Source organism: Melopsittacus undulatus, chromosome 4, assembly GCF_012275295.1.
Source record: "Melopsittacus undulatus isolate bMelUnd1 chromosome 4, bMelUnd1.mat.Z, whole genome shotgun sequence".
Classification (NCBI taxonomy): domain Eukaryota; kingdom Metazoa; phylum Chordata; class Aves; order Psittaciformes; family Psittaculidae; genus Melopsittacus; species Melopsittacus undulatus.
The window spans coordinates 13,957,012-13,976,939 of NC_047530.1; the positions used below are offsets into that span (position 1 = coordinate 13,957,012).

General features: G+C 42.1%; 1 protein-coding gene across 5 annotated transcripts in view; it reads right to left on the bottom strand.

Annotated features, from left to right (window-relative positions):
* Window positions 1-17,300: 17,300 nt before the first annotated feature.
* TMEM260 (transmembrane protein 260) overlaps window positions 17,301-19,928 on the bottom strand; it is a 34,626-nt gene continuing 31,998 nt past the window's right edge. For 3 of the 5 annotated variants that reach the window (XM_031051967.2, XM_031051966.2, XM_031051969.2), the window contains 3 exons: window positions 19,405-19,458; window positions 18,895-18,985; window positions 17,553-17,825 (listed from right to left, as the gene is read on the bottom strand). In XM_031051967.2, coding sequence (XP_030907827.1) covers window positions 17,553-17,825; window positions 18,895-18,985; window positions 19,405-19,458 — 418 coding nt within the window. The other 2 variants (XM_013129872.3, XM_031051968.2) reach the window with 2 other exon arrangements.

Sequence of the window (19,928 nt, forward strand, 5' to 3'; positions counted from 1 at the left end):
ATAAAATGTAGGATATAAGCCTCTGGAAAAATCTAGAGCCTTTACAAAGGAAAAGGTCTGCAAGATCCCACAAATAAGCGACTTCAGAGAAGCTGAGAAGCTAACAGACATAGGAAAAAAGGAACAAGTTTCTTCCTACAAGCCTGCAGCAGAAAATGTGCATCAGGCAGGGGGGAATGTTTTGAGTTATCACATCCAAACTCCTGCTTGCAGTCACGTCATATGTTCCTTTACTCAAACCAAATGCCAAGATGCCATCTTGTATTACAGAATGTAAAATAGGCATCCATTGGACTGGCTACATCAAATACAAAATTTGAAAAACTGTAAGGGCTGAAAATGGTCTTTTGCAATCTATGGGATGTTACATTAGAGATGACAGTTCAAGGAGGGGGACCAAATGAATGGTTGCCAGTTTTGTGTCTGTCAAGGACAAGAAAGTAGTGCAGACCACCAAGAGGTCAAGAACATTATACCAAGACCACAGCCCTTCATCTCACTTCCAAAGCATGCCACAACTGGGGCACACACTTCATCCATGTTTGCCAGAATATGCCAAAAGCCTGAAAAGCAGTGTAAATTGCCATGGTCATCAAAACATGACAGCAGCTCCAGGACTTTCTGGGAAGCACCTCCAGCACCAAACAGGAAACTAAAACATCCTAAAACCCATTTAAGGACAAGAAGGGTCCCCTTTAATCATCAAGTCCTTCCCGTCACATTCCCCGGCAACCAAGTCATACAATCCCATTTCACAGGCTGCACAAGCATCAGCTTCAAATAAGCTAGAGCATTTGCCCTTGGGCCATTCCCAAATCTCTGTTGTCTGACAGTCTCAAACTCTCTTCTGATATCCAGCCTGAATATATTCGTCACCAGTTCATGTCTGTATTTGCAACAGCGCAGTCCATTAAAGCTACGCAGCCTCACTCCTCTCACAGTCTACACGCAACCAGAAGCTTTCAGCATGCATCAAGCAGGATAAATTATTCTGGCTGTGCCTGTTGCCTTGCTTCATTCCTGTCCCAGGTTCAAAAGAGCCCCTGCTTCTGTTCCCATCTGATGTTCCCAGCCTCAGACCCAGACAGTGCACCAAAGAAGTTCATACAAAGGTTGATCTCAAAAAGCAGAAAGCATTACAAAAAGGAGATTGTGTCTTTCACTGCAGAGATGAAGTTGGGGATGGATAGATGTCCACAAAGCCTCCAGATGTTGGGATGGTTTTACCAGCCAAATGCAGCCTTGAAGATGTTCACCCTTTGCAGAATGTTTCTGCTTCACACAGTACTGGTAATTTTGTGAAATTCTCTTAAACTGGAGCAGGGGATTGCTGCTCTCATTGCAAATGTTTTGAAAACGAGTTTCACTCACTGGATCTGTGTTGCTTGCCTGATAATTGAGGCAGCAGTTTTTTTGATGCTTGATACAAAGCCCCAGAAAAGCCAGCTGTGCAGGTCAGCAGGAATTTGTGTTTCTTCTTTATATTTTTCTTTTTTTTTCCCTCCTCCTCTTTTGTTGTGTAGTATTGGAGGCACTGGTTAAAAATAACTATGCTAACCTACTGTGGGAAGTGAATGTCCCTCACTCAGCACTTCCAGGCAAAGCCTCTAACATGCTCTATCCAGAAGTCACCAAAGCTGCAAGCAATTTGGGATCAGCCTGCTCACCTGCAGTGTTCCATGGCACCCTGGGTGTAGTCAGGGCAGCATGTAGGCAGGCAGAGCAGTGCTGTGTACCCACAGTGGCTTAGGAGTGAGGCACCCCTGGGACTAGGGGACTAGAGGGGGGAACCTGCCATCAGGACTCATGCCTCTGTCACTCAACAATCCCATTCCTCACTATCTTTTGACTAACAGGAGTCATGGGATAATTAACCTTCTTAGGTAGAAGTTAACCCTGCTGAACAGCTTGAACCCTCCAGGTGAACTCCCAAGGTTGGAGAGGAATTTGGGATCAAGTGTAGAAACCAAGGCTGTCTTTCCAAGTCCTTGAATGCTACCCTAAACATCTTCCTGCTCTATGACAGATGTGCCACTGGACAATTTGCCAAACTAACCAGAAGGAGGGAGCTGGTCCTCAGGGCTTCATCCTTGAGACTATTCAAACAGGAGAAAAACAGGAACCCTGCAGGGCTTTAAATTAAGAAGGTGATCAAGAATCATCAAATTCCTTCCTAGCCATTAACTTTTCTTTACTGCTTCTTTAAGTATCTTTTAGTGGAATTTCAAACCAATTTCAGTATTTGTGTCAGTTTGATCATGCTCATTGCAGTATTTATTTGACTTTGAACAAGGATTGTTGTGAGGAAAGATCACATCTACAGGTTATCATCTTGTTCATAGAAAAATAAGTTTAAAAGAACTATAATCAGCATCAAGTGGATTGCTTGTAAAACAATTTTCATTCCAAAATGTAATAATCTATATTGGACATGACATTTATTTGTGAGAAATAAAATAAAAATGGAGTTTGGGAGCTCTCATGTCTATAAAAAGACTACTTTTCCTTGCATTTATAAATATTAATATGGAACGCTAGTGAAGAACAATACATAACAATAATGAAAATCACCAAATCCCATCATTTTTTGACATTGTCATATCAACAGCTTAAGGATTAGCAGGTGAACTTTACATAATTGCTTCCAAATAAGAATAATAGTAATGATAATAACATCAGAATGAAAAAAAAACAACAAACCCCCAACCAACTTACTGCATTATATGTTCTTGATGGCTTTCTTCTAACAGTGTTTACAGGATCATTGCCTTGAGCATTTGGATGACATGCTTAAAAAATTAACCTGAAGAAAGAGGGTGCCTTCTTATCTCTTTTCATTCTTGCAAAGCTTTGCTTAGCACCATCTTTGTTTCCCAGTAACCCCTGACATCAACAGAGTCAAAGGCCTATCAACTAATACCCTAATTTCAGGAGGATTTTATATATACATATATCTATGCGCATCTGCAAATGTTTTGTGCACATGTGTATGTATATGCATAAAATGAAGCAGCGTTTTAAAAGATAAAGTTGCACCAGGTGTCAATTTTCACACCTCTTACTAAATAAGCATGGTAAAAAATGATGCCACAATTCATTGAAAATCCAAGCTATTGAGATCTAATCGCTCCTTAAGCTGTGGCTTTATTCAAATCTGGATCACCAATAGGGCTCAGGATGTAAATGAACTGCAAAGAGAAATAAAGCAAAGGAGAAAAAAAATCTATGATAGCCCCTTCCTTCAACCATTTGATTCCCAAGTCCTTATCAGTCAATTAATGCATACTAAAACTTTAGTGGCAGTCTCAGTTTAACAGACCTAATAGCTACAGCAAGTCCCAAGCATTAGCCAAACAAAACACACTTTCAGCAGCCTTAATATGAGACTGAAAAAAGGTCAAAATAGACAGGCTTTACAGAATAAATCCTGAAGATCCATTCTAATTTCCACTCAAGGATCTTTTAAGCAGTTCTTGGATGCTCTTTATGGTACTTTGATCCAAGCATAGTTTCATTAAAACTTTGTGGCTTGGTATTTTTAAACCTGACAGCTTCACTAAACTAGTTCTCAAAATGTTAGCTAAGCCGCTATGCATAAAACTACTTTACTGTCATGGTTTCTTCTAATATCACCTAAGTACAGGCTGTTGCAATTTGAAAATGAACCTTTTCTACATTCACTAGATCTCAGCTTGGGAATTTTTGCTTTCACACTTGAAGACTGTTTCTCAGTGTAAAGGGAAGGTGCTGCCTTACCTCCTTCTTCTCCCCCTCCTTGAAACCTAAAACTAAAATTAGCTGCTGTACCTTATTTGTTCTGGAAGCAAGTTACACAGTACTTCTATCCACTGTGGTTTCCAATTGCAGGATTAACACTGGATGCTAAAAAAACACCCTCAAAAAATAACAAAACATTAAATGGTGGTTTAAAATTCAGTTTAATGATGGCAGGATAAATTCCCTAAAGACCTAGGAAAACAAATGTTACTTCCCTACTTCATAACATGGCATGTTAATAAATCTGATTTAACTGCCACAGATAAAAAACCCTGGATCTCCAGAGATTGTCCTTTGCTCCCCTGAAAATGAGGATGGCTGAAAGGTTAGGCGACAATTTTCTTCCCTTCACCTGGTGTTCACAAAAGCCTTGATTTCTCAAGGAGCTTTTGTGGTGAGTTTGCATTACAGTAGTAAAAAGAATTACAGAATGATGGCTCCAGAAGAGGCTGGGCTGAGTTTTTGAGAGAAAATATACACAAAGGATTATTTAAAAAAATAATAATGAAATTGAGGAGATGGGATTCACACAGGCACCCTGTCTAGCCCTGCTCCAATCTGAGCCAAGGGCCAAGATCTCACTAACATTCATGGCAGCAATTCGGCCAGTGCTGGGTCTAAAAAACCCATCAAAACTTGCAAGAGAGTCCCAAAAACTTCTCTGGGCTGTCAGGTGGGAGACTACTTCCACGTGTGCTGGACATTGAAGCCCAAGACGGACATTTAAGACCAAAACAGGAGCTTATTTGTGTAATCACACATGGAAGTAGAAAGTCTCTTATCTGCATAGTCACTTCCTGTCCCACATGGGTGTATCATGCTGATATGGGCCTGATGCCTGTTTTAAAAACAACCCAAAGGTCCTCTAAGGCTACCCTTAGTATCTGAGCCCAGAATCTCATCCTCCATCCTCAATTCTGGCCCCAACACCACCAGCAAAGGAGGCAGAAGTGAACATGAAGCCTTTCAGCATCCAAAACCTCATGAGATATTAGTGGATTGGGAAAACAGCTTGTCCCATTGAATATTTCTTGGACAAGGGTTCCTTCCAGTAGCTAAAGGAGGTCTACAAGAAAGCTGGAGAGGGACTTTTGACAAGGACATGCAGTGACAGGACAGTGGGGAATGGCTTTAAATTGAAAGAGTGTAGATTTAGATATGTAAGAACTACTTCATTGTGAAAGTGGTGAGGCACTAGCACAGGGTGCCCAGAGGAGCTCAGGCTGTCCCATCCCTGGCAGTACTCAAGACCAGGTTGGATTGCTCTTTAAGCAACCTGGTCTAGTGAAAGGTGTCCCTGCCCATGGCAGAGGGTTGGAACTGGATGAGCTTTAAGGTACCTTCCAACCCAAACTATTGTTACACAATACTGTGTTACAGGAAAGGCCACTAAATCTTTACTCTTTAATTCCCTTAGATGCTCTCTCAAAAAAAAAACATGCTAATTACTTATTGTGTGAGCAGCCGCTGTTCAGTGGGTTGGGATGAGACTGTTCCACTTCTTCCTTAGTCCCCATCACCTGGCAGAAATGGTTTGGTGGTTATTCACTGCTTCACACACCTCTGACGGGTCAGCAGAAAATCCTGTCAACTGAATGTCTGACAAAAGCGTCCTGATGTCAGGTATAAAGAATGCCACCTACAGCTTAATGTCTGCAAAAATCTCTCCGACTTCGGGCAAACAATGAACGTTTTTGTCTTCTTAATGCCCGGTATGCAATCGAGTGGAAATGCTACTTCCATCCTTAATCTACAAATGAAATTAAAGTTGTTGAAAGACACATGATAAACCAGGATCCTTTGTTTCTTACAGAAGAGGGGAAAAAATTGAAACCACTAAATATTTTAGCAGATTTACTAAATTTCCAATTAAATCTGGAATTATGGAAGAGCCTGTATCTCTCTCTCACTCCATTTTCTGTTTGAATAAAGTAGGTTAGATGTGGTGCTCCCTCCACCCACCCACCAGAGTAGGAATATTAATGAAGCAGATCCATCTCCAGCACACTGGGCCAGCAAGGATGCTCGGGCATCTCTAGGCCCAAGCATGTGGGAAGGGCTGGTTTACAGGGGAACAGCCTCAGCTACCCGGAGGGAGTGGGATATGCTAGGCAAGAGCACCCTCTGCCCGCTGGCAGAAGGGTCTAGCTCTATTAATATGCCCCCCATCCCTCCCCCTTCTTCCCTTTGCTGAGGAAAGGTCACGGGAAGCAGCTTACACAAGCCAGATGAGGTGGAGACCAAATCAGGACCAAGATTATGCGTCAGGGACTTAAAGGCAGGAGCGGAAGAACAGTACACAATACTGGAGCATGCTTTCTGCCCGTTTCTAGCCCTTCCTCTCATCTAGCAGAATGTTGGCCATGTCACATTAACAATAATGGTGTCCCCTCTCAAGGGTTTCCAGGGCATGTGGCCAAGTTGGCTTGGATTTGGCCAAAAAGGTTTGAGACCTGGACAACTCTTTTAAACTGGTCAGGTTCCATTTGAAGCTAAAGGGAAAAAGGATGCAGTAGTTGGCCCTCATGGGAGACACAACCTCACTGTCCCTTTGTCTACTTAGAGGAAAAATGGAATTTTGGAAAATGTTTCCTGTCACCTGGTGAAACCTGAGCTTCAGAGGAGATTCATGCACCCACTTCCAAGTTTCTCTTCATTGTCCACCAGGACTAATCAGAACATGCCACTCACTTCTCCCAGATATTCTGTTGGGTTGTGTGGCTGCCTGCTCAGCACACACCTTCACTGTAAACTTGGGCAGCTATTTGCACACCAAGCCTTCCTCAGAGGGACCAGAAGACAGTCATGGGGCACAGGAGGGACTCACAGAAACTGCCTTTGCCTCATGACTAGTCACAGATCACTTACTTTCCTTATGCATTAGCTAAGACTTTTACTCACTGGACTCTGTGCTTTGTTTCCTTCTGCTTGGTCTCTGCACTGGTGGCTTGTTGCAGTGCTCAGGGCAGGCACTCCCCTCTTTCTTCTACTCTTATGCACCATCTTGAACAGGAGGAGGTAGCTTCTTGGTACCACTAAAGCAAAATAACAGAGGAAAATTCATTTATTGCCTTGTGTAGCAGCTAAAGTTAGTACAAAGCTTTGCCCTGGCACAGAGCAGTTGAGAGTAAGGCCAAAGAAATCATCAATTTTGCTTATTTTCTCCTCTTAAAAACAGCTCAATTGGTCTATTGCAACTTATTCCTGCTGTCTCTATTCATATCTTTTCTTCTAGGCAGCTGCCAATTGATGCTGCACATTTGTTTTGAGTGGAAAATACCAGCAGGCCTGAGGTCTAGCATGTTTTTTTAGTCATATTTCAATATTTAGCTTATATACACATCTGTATTGGGCTTGTTTTTTCACAACCTTGTATACACCAAGAGAGCTAAACAGTGTTATTTGCTTCTGGTCAGAAAATGCAAATTGCAGCTGCAAAAGGGTTTGCCACCTTGTGTGGGATTTCCTACCCTGCAGGTACCCGTTCCTGAGCAGGCAAACTGGGCTCCCTCCAGTGCTGATAGAGAGAAGGGGACCCCCAGCCATGCAATAATCCAGATCTCCCTGGGATCGCTGCCTTGGGATGGGATGAACCACCCAGTGCTGTGCCAACTGAGATGCAGTCTGGTCCCCTTCCAGGAGATGTTTCCCTGGGCTGCTGGGAAGAAAGAAGGTTGACCTGCAAAGGGGGTCCCGCAAGGGGGGATTTGGAGATCTACCTCATGCTCTTCTGCTCCCACCCTGGAGATATAGTCAGGAGGCAGGTCAGGATATGTTCCATTTTTCTGTAAGACATCAGTAAAGCTGAGGAAGTAGAGACAGCTGTAGGAAATACAAGAGAAACTTGCAGAGATGTTAAGTTACTACTGGAGGGGTGTGCTGGCCTTCCAGAATCAACTTCCAACCTGAGCTGTACATGACTGAAAACCATGGAAGGATTTCCATGCAGTGTACCTCAGGATCAGGGCAGGAATGGGAAAGCAGTGACATGGGGCCTTCCCAACAGATGGGAGCTGTAAGGCAGTCTGGGGCAGTGTGGGCTAGCAATGATAGCTCAGAGACAAGCCATGCTAGCAAAATCCTCATCTTCTCCACCATCTCCCAGCATGATGCTCATGATCTTGGAGGAGACCATAAGGCAAGTAACTGATTTTTATTCTTCCTATAATTAGTATGATTTTATATTTTCAGAATTTAGGTCTGAAAATTCAGGGGTGGGTATTTTTAAAAATAAAAGATACGACTTCTCATTTTGAATAGAATTTTAAAATGGACCATAAGGAAAAAGGCTTTGAAACAGAAAGGCTCAAATAATCCTCCAAATGAGGCAAACCATTTCACTGTTGGCTGAGTGGAGCACCACAAGGAAATGTTTCAAGAGCTGAAAAAATGACCTAGTCTAATCTAAACCAACTGCCCTCCAAACCAAATTCCTAGTGGGAATTTCTCCTTGCCAGTGCTATGAGAGCGGTAGAAATATCCACTACCATCAACATGACCTGAATACCTCAGTGGAAAACGGACAGCCCAAGACACTGGCACATTCACCTTGGCTAATGCTGGAGGAAGAGCTGCAGAGAGAAGGTCTTCAATGAAGGATGCAGACAGGCTAACAAGAGTGCTTTGCCAGAGTAATGTCCTCCGTGCCATGAGCTTGTGGAGGGCAAACAGCCTCTTCTTACCAAGGGAAGGGGACACAAAACCTCTTGTAATGGGTTTAGCCAATCTCCATGGCTTTTACTCTCTACGGGGAAAAGAAACTACCTGCTAGTGGGATAGGGAAGCCACTGCTGCGAATTTCCAACATATTGGATGAAGCTTCAACAAAAGGAAAAGGTCTTCCCTCCTCCTCAGACTCTGTACCTCCAGTTCTGGGGGTCCTGGGTCACTCAACCAGGAGCAGCAGCCATTGCTTTCCTGCCTCATTAGAGTTGTGGGTTCCCACTTCTCGCCAGTCTCAAGCTTGGTAGAAGGTGTAGGAGGCATTGGGGTCTGAGGGACAACCTTGCCAACCCAGCAATGATTGCACAATGTCTTGGGATTATGAGAGTTCTTGCCTGGTTTCTCCTTGTAGAGATCTACAAGTAGATCTTGCACCCTACCAGCCTGGATTGGGGGACTAAGTGATGTCTTTCCCTAAGAACAGAGGCAGCAGATGTCCAGGTCAACTTGCTCCTGAAGGTCTTGTGGGCACTACCTATTCTATGATTCTGTGATTACCATGGGTTATGTGATTAAACAGCAGCATTGAGTTTGCAAAGCTGCCAATCCCATACCTTTCACCAGCACTTAATTCACAAAAAAAAAAAAAAAAAAAAGAAAAAAGAAAAAGTGCTATACCAGCCCTTAAAAGCTTTGGAGTGCATTTCTCATGGCTGCAATAATACTTACTTACAATATGGACTCTAACTGCTTTTTATGTAACTGCTTCTCTTAATCAGCTCAGTGTTAGCAGCTCTAACCTGCTCTTGCTTGATTTATTTTATTTCATTTCTAAAACAAACATAGATTTACAATCTCTCTGATTTCCCAGCTTTTATGCCACTCCACTGAGGCACTTTAAATATCTCATTTATCTCCCATACGTTGCAAAATTACAACCCCCTCCTCTCCAAAACAACCAACCAAGCAAAAAACCTCCAGCTAAAACCTACACAGTTGGAAAGTGTTGATTTAAACAATAACCCTGAAACAAGATAGGGAGAGACTAGAACATGAACACAGACTTCTTTTTTTGTTTTCTTGCACAGATTGAGCTCTGAGGTTGTTTGCATCAAATCTTGACGTGTTCCAAGGCAGCATCCATTTATATGTTGTGAAACTGGAAGGAAGCAGTGTGAAATATATATTTTCAGTCATTTGAGAAAGACTGCACTGTTCAATTTGTTCTAGCACACATTTCCCTCTCCTTCCCTTCCTGCCCACTTTATCCGTACTTGTGCAAAGGGAGCTGGAAGCAGCGGGAATAATCTGAATTATTGGGCTTTCCAAAGGAGGTTTGGGTGGGAAGCATGCTAACATTTTTTTCTGATCTATATCTTCTAAGGAGAAAAATTCTTCCGTAATCAGGCAGATGATTTAAGGGTTATGCTTGTCCCCGGTTGATGTGTTTGGTGAATACAAACAAATTTATCTAAGAAGAATATCTACCATTTAGTACTAGTGAAAGTAATGTCCTACTCTGTTTTCCTAATTGTATAAATAATTGAATGCTATAATAGCAGATTTCAGAAAAAATTCCTTGGTTTAGACTTCTTTTACATCTTTCCCCATCTCTCTCCTGAGAGATTCTTTATGCTACAGAATGTGAAACTAATTGGAACTTTGTCTTTCCAGTTACTATTTTGTTATATGTAAAGAAGTAACTCATATTTTACCATAAATAAGAGATAATATTGCTCTACTTATTATTACCTTCAACCTTTCATTTTTTAATTCTGTAATGATGTTTTTATTTACCCACAGAAACCCATGTGAACATATTGCTGGAAGACTACAGTATTACAACATGCATCACCTCCCTATTAGCAGTCAAGGTTTGAATTTTTAGTTCAAGATATCATCCAAACACCGAACCAGTTCACTGTACTTTAAAGAGCAAACCCAGCAATTTAACAGAAGCGGGCAAAACATCAAAGACTCCTATGTATTGATGGTGCAGGGTGGAATAGTTATAAAGCTAAACTCTCCATTCTAGATCACATCCCCAGATGTAAATAAGCACACAAGCATGTTGCTACATATTTTTACAGAAATAATTACAAACAGCCTTACCAGCGCCTGAGAATTGGGCCCCGCACACATCTTTTATCCGTTGTGCCCTCTGCTGGAAAGAGCACACAAGGCAAGCAATATTATTTCCAATTAATTTTTGGCATCATCACTTGGCATCTGCTTTAGGAATGCAAAGCGTGAAATTTGTAGTAGCAGGTTTAATATTTGATCCAGCCAAAAATATTTTTGCTAAAAGGACTTACCTTTGGTAGTGTTTTCCTCCCCGCTTCCCTCCTCCTCCGCTCCGTGTTGTTTCATTGCCACCGAGCCTTGTTTACGGTCCAAACGAAAAAATCTGCCACCTAATGCCATACATGGCAGGAATAATTTCATGCTGTGCAAAATTTGTTTCATTTCACATCCTGTAAGAATAATTACTTAGCATAATGCCACTTAAGCTGTATTTCTAGCTGCAAACATTAAGGAAATGGTAAAAAGCTAGATCCTGGTTGGGAGAAAAAAAGGTATTTAGGGGTCCCCAGGGTTTCTTAAAACTAGTCACTTTTAACACCAGGAACAACAAGAAGAATTAAAATGTTATAAATGATGTCACTGAATTTAAAATCAAAATAAATTCCAGTATTTTCAATGATATTCAAGGTCACCCGTGTACTGGGGACCTTGATAGGACACTGCTTTCAGAAATAGAGACCAAAACACCTGGCCCGTATTGCCCATGTTTCTCATGGTTTCTGCAATTAAATTTATTTGAAGATGACATTTACCAAAACAGTTTTAAATAAAATGGCAAGGGAAGCAGCTGAATCTTCCTCATGTCACCAACCCTAATTTTTATGTGATGGAAAATGGGACTCAGTAGATTTGCAGGAGAGCCAATGTGATGGATGAGCAGGGTGCATTGCCCAAATATCAGGATAAGTTGTGAAAAAATACCTTAGCACTTGAGGGCTGTGTGACACATCCAGCAAAAAGAGACTCCCACAGGAGAGAAAAAAACACATTCTTATCTAGTCAGAATTATTCATGGTTCACTCTTACCTTCTAGCAAATCAGACCAAAGTCTTCAATCATATGCAAGACTGGAGTGGTCTAATTGAAACAGTTCAATTAAGTTTAAAGATCAAAATTACGATTGTGGATTTAAAAAACCCAAACGCACAGTTTTCCAGATGCCAAACCACAACTTGCAATCAAGTAGCGATTTCTTGATTTTTCTTTTCCAGATGTTGGCAGGAAATAACCACTTACAGAGAACTTCCCTTGAGAAGTACCTTATCCCCCTCATTTTTGAATCAGCAATAGCAATGCTTATGTACAGCCAGTATCCAAGCTGACCTTCATCTTCCTTGAGACTACAGTGTCTCTTCCACCCACACCAGCAAAACCCACTTTTGTTGTAGTTTGATGAACAAGGATTTACTGATAAAATTAACTGATAACCGGTATGTTTGTTTTGGGTTTGTACAACACGACAAAAGGCAAAATCTCAGATTTGTTAGAAGCAGGCTGTGAAGGATTGCTGGAGACTGTCAATCACAGTGTACCATCTCCAACCAGCCCTCCACCGGCACAAATTCTCCCAGCTCCACTCATCTGAATAAAGTTATTCCAATTTATACTCATTCCTTGCTTTCACTGTTTTGAAAAAGCCATTATTGAAATGTCAAGTTTGAATATAACAGGAGTGGCAAGAGGCAGCAGGGGAGACATAATAAATTTGAGGGAAAAAATGGCAACAATTTGGGCATGCAAGTCCTTCTGCTGTCCTGAAATAGGCAGCAGATCCTCCCAGGGGAGGCTTTACGAGCAGGGGAGTTCTTGAAATTCAAGAAAAGAAATTAAAATTCAAGAAATTTTGAAATTCACTTTTCAAAGTGGCTTTGCTGCTAAAGCTAAGGACATGATAAAAACAGGTCACACAAACCATCCAAAACCATGCTCTTCTTAGGTGTTTTTACACCAAACTCCAGCAAGCTGCTGTATCTAACCAGCAGCATTATGCTACAACTCTAAAATACCGAGGAGTGTTCAAACACTCCCGTAGAAGGGACTACACATGGACGAGGTGCTAGTGGTGTCCTCCATCCTCACTTCATGGCACTTCATAGCCATGGAGCAACACCTCACAACCACCTGTGAGGGGCAGATCCAAACCAAACAGCCTTTCAGAGGGTACTGACAATGATGTCTTCATTCCCTACTGCTAGCAGTGCAGGAGCTTTAGCTGCCTGTTTGTTCAAGTAGCACTGTGCCAAGCTCCAGGTGCTGGAAGTCCCTGGAAAGATGGTGAGAGCTCTGGCATGGGTGGATTTTGTCAGGGCACACACATTGGCATCCCAGTGGGAGATGCTATCCTTAATATAGGCACCTTGTCTCATGAGTCCTCCACATGCAGAGGCTGAAGAGTAGATCAATAGGATTTTGTCCTCTAAAATCCCCAGCCTGATGTCTTCCAGGCTGAGGTGGCCCATGACACTGTCACCATATATAAGATGGTTTTGCAAACCAAAAGGTTTTTTTATTGATTTAAAATATGCAGTGAGGGACGGAAAGAAGAGAGCACAGTAAGTACGTTCAAATTAATGTAACATTTACCAAAATCAACATTAAAAACAATTCATAAGAGACCATCTAAGAGTCTCCACACTGAAATAGTTCCCATTAATAAATACCACTAGCAAACCCAGGGATGACTAGAGGGCAACCAGAATTGTCCCCAGGAACATGGAAAGCTCAGCACCACTCTGCTTGAACCTTGAGCGGTGGCAAATTGTCAAGAACAATGGTGCGACCTTACAGATCATCTCCCAGGCTGCTTTTGGGAAGCCTAGCCCATGAGCAGGTTTTGGTAACGCACGTGTACACACATGAAGACATGCGTTTCAACTGCATTTCAGGGTGGGTTGCTCTGAGCCTTCTCTGGCTCCCTGACTCTCTTTTAAAGAGCAAATAAAAGTTGCCAACATCGTCATGCAGGACAAGCCTAGCAATTTAGCAGTTGCATCTTTTGATATTTTCCTAATTTTTTTAAACACTGCATTGAATCCCAACAAGATTTGGGGGTTTTGTTTTAATGGCAAGGCAAAAATTTGCTGATCCTCCCCAAGGCAAAGTTACTTTCAAGTCAGTGAAAGTTCTTGGCCCGTGATGAAAAGTCTTTGCCAATTAGCGCTCAACAACTTCAATTCAACCCTCCTGGTTCAAGATGAGTAGGAACCTAATAAGGCTACGATAAAAGGGCAAAAGGCACCAAGTACCCAAAGGGGATTAATGGGCTCTTCCATTTATTTGTCTTCCTAACAGCTGAACTGTTACAAGTATTGACGGTCTTCAAAGGCTTGGGCGCTGGGGTCTCCAATGGCCATCTCCAGCTCCCTGGCCCCGAGGGGTGAGGGCTTCCCCCTGGGCGATGCCAAAACCAACAAAGCCCCGGGGATCAGGTAATGAAACTTCAGCTTCCCCCCTCCCCTCCATTCTTTGAGATTTATTTACTGGCAGCTGACAAGGGGCAAATTCAGCTGGAATTGTGTAGTCAAGGCCCTGTCAAGCCTTCAGAGGCACCCTTATGTCGAATCACCTTCCTGACTGGCATGTAGCTGAAAAGCCCTCGGCGCTGGTCCTTAACAGCTCCCGACAGCACAAAGGACACTCCAGACAGATGCCTACATGGCATCCTGCAGCATTTTAAAAGAGAATTAGTGGTTTTAATTATGGTCGTCGTATGAAAGGAAACCATGCAAGCTCGGCAGGAGACCTTTGATCAAACCCTTTTGCTAGCACAATGCCGCGGAACTGTGACTATTCCTAGCAAGGGGCCTTTTCTTGCTGAATGACTCACCAGTGATCTTTGAATGCAGACAAGTTCCTTGCCCTCCCTCTTCATTAGCGAGCATTTCTATACAGGCCCTATATAGTACGAGGAGTCTTGGAGCTATACAATGGGGGGGGGAAAAGAATCCCTACAGATTCTGGCCTCTACTTAGGAAGTGCTGAAGGACTCTGAGTGACTTTATTCATTAAAACAGGTTGCTATTAATTAACTGTCATAATAAAATAAAGAACTATTATTTGCATTTGTTAGTGTGCTCCCTTTAGTAATATGTATAAAAGATGCTTGTAACAAAAATGAATTTATAAGGGAGAAAAAATCCTCAGAAGTCTATTCCCCTCCTCACTCTTTCCAATTCTCCTTTATTTATTTTTTTTAAGGTCTAGGCAGCAGGAGCCTGACTAATTATTAGGACCAGTTTTGCAAGAGAACAAATAGAGGTAAAACACAAATATGAAAGTAATTAGGAAAATGCAAAATCCTGTTTACTTGGCAACCGATTCATGCAACTGAGACTAACGAAGAGCAAATCAGCTTTACTTGTTTGATAAACTTCAGGGTGCCACCTAAGAGGAGCTGATAAAAATTAAACTTCTGCCAGCATCCCTCAGCATCGCCTTTTAGTGAACCATCTCAGAAACATCCACACAACCGTTCCGTCTACAAGCCCCAGCAAATCTCATGTGAGCAGATTCAGTGGGAGGAATTCTGTAAATTCTATCATTGTTAAATATTCCACCGCTGTTAAATATTAAACCCTTCGTGAGCAGCTGTCACAGGTATCTTTGAGCTGAACACGTAGCACAGACACCCTTATCCCACGTGTACACAATTCATATAGACATGGCACATGTGAATAGCACAGTTGCAACCACTTCCATTTTGCTCCCTAAAAAAGAGTCACATTCTCACTGCTCTTCACACCTGGGAAGGCTTTTGCTCATGGGAAAGTTCTCATAGTTTGCATCACTGGTTATTACAATACATGATGATACATTACTTGACGCGGGCTGCAGGCTGGAATACCTTTGTCCAGCCCCTCTTTTCTCCCAAGTAGATAGTGGAATCCACAAAAGCTTCCAATTATTTCAAGACTATGCAGCTAAGGAGGAGCATCTAATCAAGATAAAGAAAACCCTTAGCTCAGTATATTTGCTTGAATGGATTTTCAATAATGCAGGTAACAAAAGCATTCAAAAATTGTATTCCTAATGCTTTTCTGCTAGGCTGAAGGACTGACTCTGAGAAAGGAGAAGAAAGCCAGCCCTGAGAAAGCTGCCCTGAGGAATGTATGATATTCCTCTGCTCTGTACAAACACTTGTGTGGGGATTGAGAAAAAGGAAGAGATTTAAGTGAGCATGGTCAACCTGAAATGTAGTCAATTACAACACAAAGAGTTAAAATGACACCCCTGAACTGCTCTTCTTCTTTCCCCTCTGCTTTGTGGCTTTGCAACTCCGAAGCTGTGGTTCTGTTTCTTCTTATTGCTCATTTCTTACCTGCTGTTGTACAGGAATCATTTATAGAAGTAGAAGGGGAATTGCTATGGAAATCAAACTAAGAAAATAAATCAGAATGAGAGGGAGAAAAATAAAGGATGTTATTTTGCAATCAGAGTTAGGAGATTCCTAGACGGAAGCTTCAGTTTTATACAGGCAGCATTCCATGAAAAACAGTTTTGGAAAAATCAGTACTTGGAGACAACAGAAGTAGCCTACTTTTAAAAGGATCTATTAGGGTTAGTATCCATGTGAGCCTAAATCTCAACTACATGAACATCAAATTACAGATCAACAGAGCATCCACATGCAACACCCCTTGCTGCTGCACACATGATAATCTGTTCCTCCAAGCCTATGGGAAGCTTTCCAGAGGTGCCACTTGATAACATGACATGTACGGAAGTGCTTCTTCCTTCTCCTAAAATTTTACTATGAATCCTAAAATGAAATCCTGGCCTGGCAGCAATTTGTCTGCTATAAAACACTGGGCTGAGATCTCATATAACCACAGAACAAAGGATGAAAATTTAGATGAACACAACTTTCCAATAATACTAAAGTTTTGGATCTACTTTAAGCATTTGAAGTATATGTTAACTGACAACATTTTGGAAAACATGCTATTTTATGCCTTTTTTTTGTTGTTGTTTAAGTAGCTGAGCTCTTGTTAACCAAGTTGCTTGACTTTTGTGACAGATTAAAAAGCAGGATGGATTTACACTCAATTCTTCTGGTTAAAGCCCCTGACATCTCTAAAATTGCAGTTCTGGCATCCCCAGTACCTGTGAGGATGTGAGAGAGTAAACAAGCAGTACATGCTTGCAGAAGAAGAGGCCACAGCACAAGCGCCATGAGCTCCGGGGAATGCAGCATCCCAGGGGAGCCACTCTTGTGTCCCCATGCAGGGTGGCAGCATCACAGTTTCTCTGCCCAAGGTGGAGGCAGGCACCGCAGATGCCCCACTGCTGTCTAGAGTCATGGTGCTCTGCAAGGGAAAACACACAAATTGATTTCTCACTAATGGAAAACTAGAGCAGTAAAGTCTATTGCAACATAAAATCCCAGTGCAATAAAAATAACCATTCCTGCAAAGCAAGGGAGGCAGAATGAGCTGAGTTGGTATCTACACACCATCCCATGCCAGGAGGACATCATATCTGTAGCACCCCTGGGCAACAGGCACAGACAGGGGACAAAGCACATCTGAAACAACAAACCATCAGGCTCCCATGAAGGATCCCATCCCACACACTTGTCCTGATGGAAACCTACCTAACCAAACTGCCCCATGAGCATGAAAACACACCTATAGAGCACAGCTAAAGAAAAATGGCTCAGTAGCACTTAAAGGCTAAATACATGTTTTGCATCTACAAAAGATGCCACATCCATCAAAAAATTTAAAAGCTTCACAGTACATCAGACTTACAGGTTTCTTTTAAGAAGAAAACACTCCTTTTTGAAACAGAGTAATTTATTTAGTGATGAGCTGTTTTCCCCACACACAGAACAACACAAACAGTTCATTTGGCAACAGCAACCAAAAGACCAAACAACAGTTCCTGCAGAAGCAATCACACTCGATTTCCTCTTCACTGACACCTCTGGCACTTTTTAAAACCATTCTCATGTTGTCAAGGCCTAATTCAGATTTTAAGTCCTGACTTCAAAATTTTGGCACTTCAGCATCCAGGTGGAGTACCGGGTGCTACCCAGCTCCCCGCCTCACATCTTCTTTCATTTTCCTGAGCCCCTGCAGCTCTTTCTTCAGGTGCTTCACAGCCTGCAGAATATCCTGCCGCTGGGGATCATCCTCCGCTTTCTCAGTGTACAGAAGGAAATGTTTCACAGTTTCAGAGAGCAACACTTCAGGATCCACATCCACCTGATGGAGACGCAACATCCTCTCGCAGGCGATGGCATAGTTTTTGTGCCAGTTCACTGGGTGATTTGGATGAGAGTTGACAATTTCTTTGTACGACTGTTAAAGGGACAAAAAAAAAGCCCAGGGGGGACAAATTAATTGAACGAAGGGGACCAACAGCTCTTAACAGTGCTTTAAAACTGCCTGTAAAGGAACAGATGCTATTTATATGTCCAAGTCCAGAGCTGGAGTGCTTCTGTAACTCACTCTGTGTTTGCCATGCAATGTGCGATAGTGTGAATCAGAAATCCAAGGGGGGCTGAAATGTTTCCCTTCCTACGGCAGCTGTTTGTTTTGAAACATTACAGATGATCATGATAACCCCACCGCACATTATGCACTTCCCCGAGAGAGGCATTACACCAGGCTGCGGAAAAAGACAGATCTAATTGCTGTGCCTGCAAAGACATTTACTCAGTATTTCAGGAGATCAGGATGTCTTCCACAGAACTTAAGCAGTCTGTTCACTTGAGTGGGAATATTCATAAACTCAACAGCGGGCACATGCCCAAGGATTTTCAGAACAGCAAAAATCACAGCAAAATGGGCAAGAGTTGAAAGGAAACTATTTGTTGACTCTTTGCTGGGGTATGAAGCACTCCTTCTCTCTGCTAACACACACTGATCATTTTGTGCATCTGTTGGCATCTCAGGCAGTCCAGTATTTCCAGAGGTACATACATCAGTTCATGGGTGCTGCTCTTTGGTGTGAAATGCAGCAGAATTAATTTGCAGCAAGAAGACTGTCAGATTTTACACTTGCTGGCTCACATGTGTGACTGTGTAATGACAGAGGGGATAAGTGCAAAGAGGGGAGTTCAGGACAAGCAATCTCTTGGCATGGGTTTGAAGCCCAGCACAGACAACATATTTATAGCAAAAGCAGGGTGTTGACTGGTTAGCTTTTGGCATCCTCCGTGACCGAAGGGGCAAGTAGGAATGGATAAAATCCCTGAACAAATCTCTTTGAATCTGCTATGCTCCCACTTTGGATGAACAAGAAGGCAGATTACAGGACCTATATGGAAACACAGTATTTCTATGCAGCTCAGAAATTAAAAAAAAGGGGAGGGGAAAAAAGGATGAAGACTGCAAGGAGCATTCCTAGCCAGAATATAGAACTTACGGTGTATGCAAATGTGTAAAGTTGTGATTTAATTTCTGCAGTGACACTGGCAGTTTCAGCAAGTTCAAATATAAAGAAAGCTGTTTTCATCCTAAGAAAAGAAGCAAAATGTCCATATGATAATTGTTTAACATAACTAGCTCACATTACATGGTTATACACATCTTCAACATGCCCCCATGGGACAGTACACCAGCATTTCTGTTTAAGTTGGCAGTGATACAAATTTTTCTCCACAATGTATTTTTTCACCCTACATCCCAACTACCATTTGTTCACTCAAGATACTTCGAGCAGAACCTTTCAGTGAACAAAACCACCACTTTCCTGAAGGACTTGCTGGAGGCCATGCATGCTTCTTCTCATTCTGTCAACCTTTTCCTTCTAAAGCTTGGCAGGTTTAGATCCAAAAAGGCCATGCACTATCAAGCTACCCACTTTGGTGTGTATTTACATCCCAGTGAGTTGGCATTGCCCACCAGCTGTTGGAAGGGAGCAAAGGAGAATTACCTGGCTTGCCACATCTCCTCATTGGCAACAGCTTCCCAGGAAGAAGGCTTGAAACTAAATGGGAATGAGAATAAAATTCAGCCATCAGATTTAAGCCACTGTGTTTCATCCACCACACAATCAACTTGGCAGCTGCAGACCTCCCAGACAGAAGACAACCTGTCATGAAGCCCACGGCTCTGACAGCAGGGAATTCAGCTGATCCTGTCATTCATAAAACTTTATTCCTTCCTTTTCATAGAAGAAGCCTGATATACCATGTGCTTCACAGCATCCTAGCTATCCTCAAAGTGAGAAATACTTTTTACCATCCATCACTGTTCAACCTATGAGATTTAAAGCATTGAATGTCCCAAATCTTCAATTGTTTTTTGTCTCCTAATGAAGTTTTAAGATTGGAATTGGCTAGAAATGTCCTATTTTTAACACTAATAAAAATACCACATGCAGATTCACTGTATGTTCCAGAACATACAACATTATGGTTATTGCACATGTTTAATTTTTCTAACATTGCAATGGAT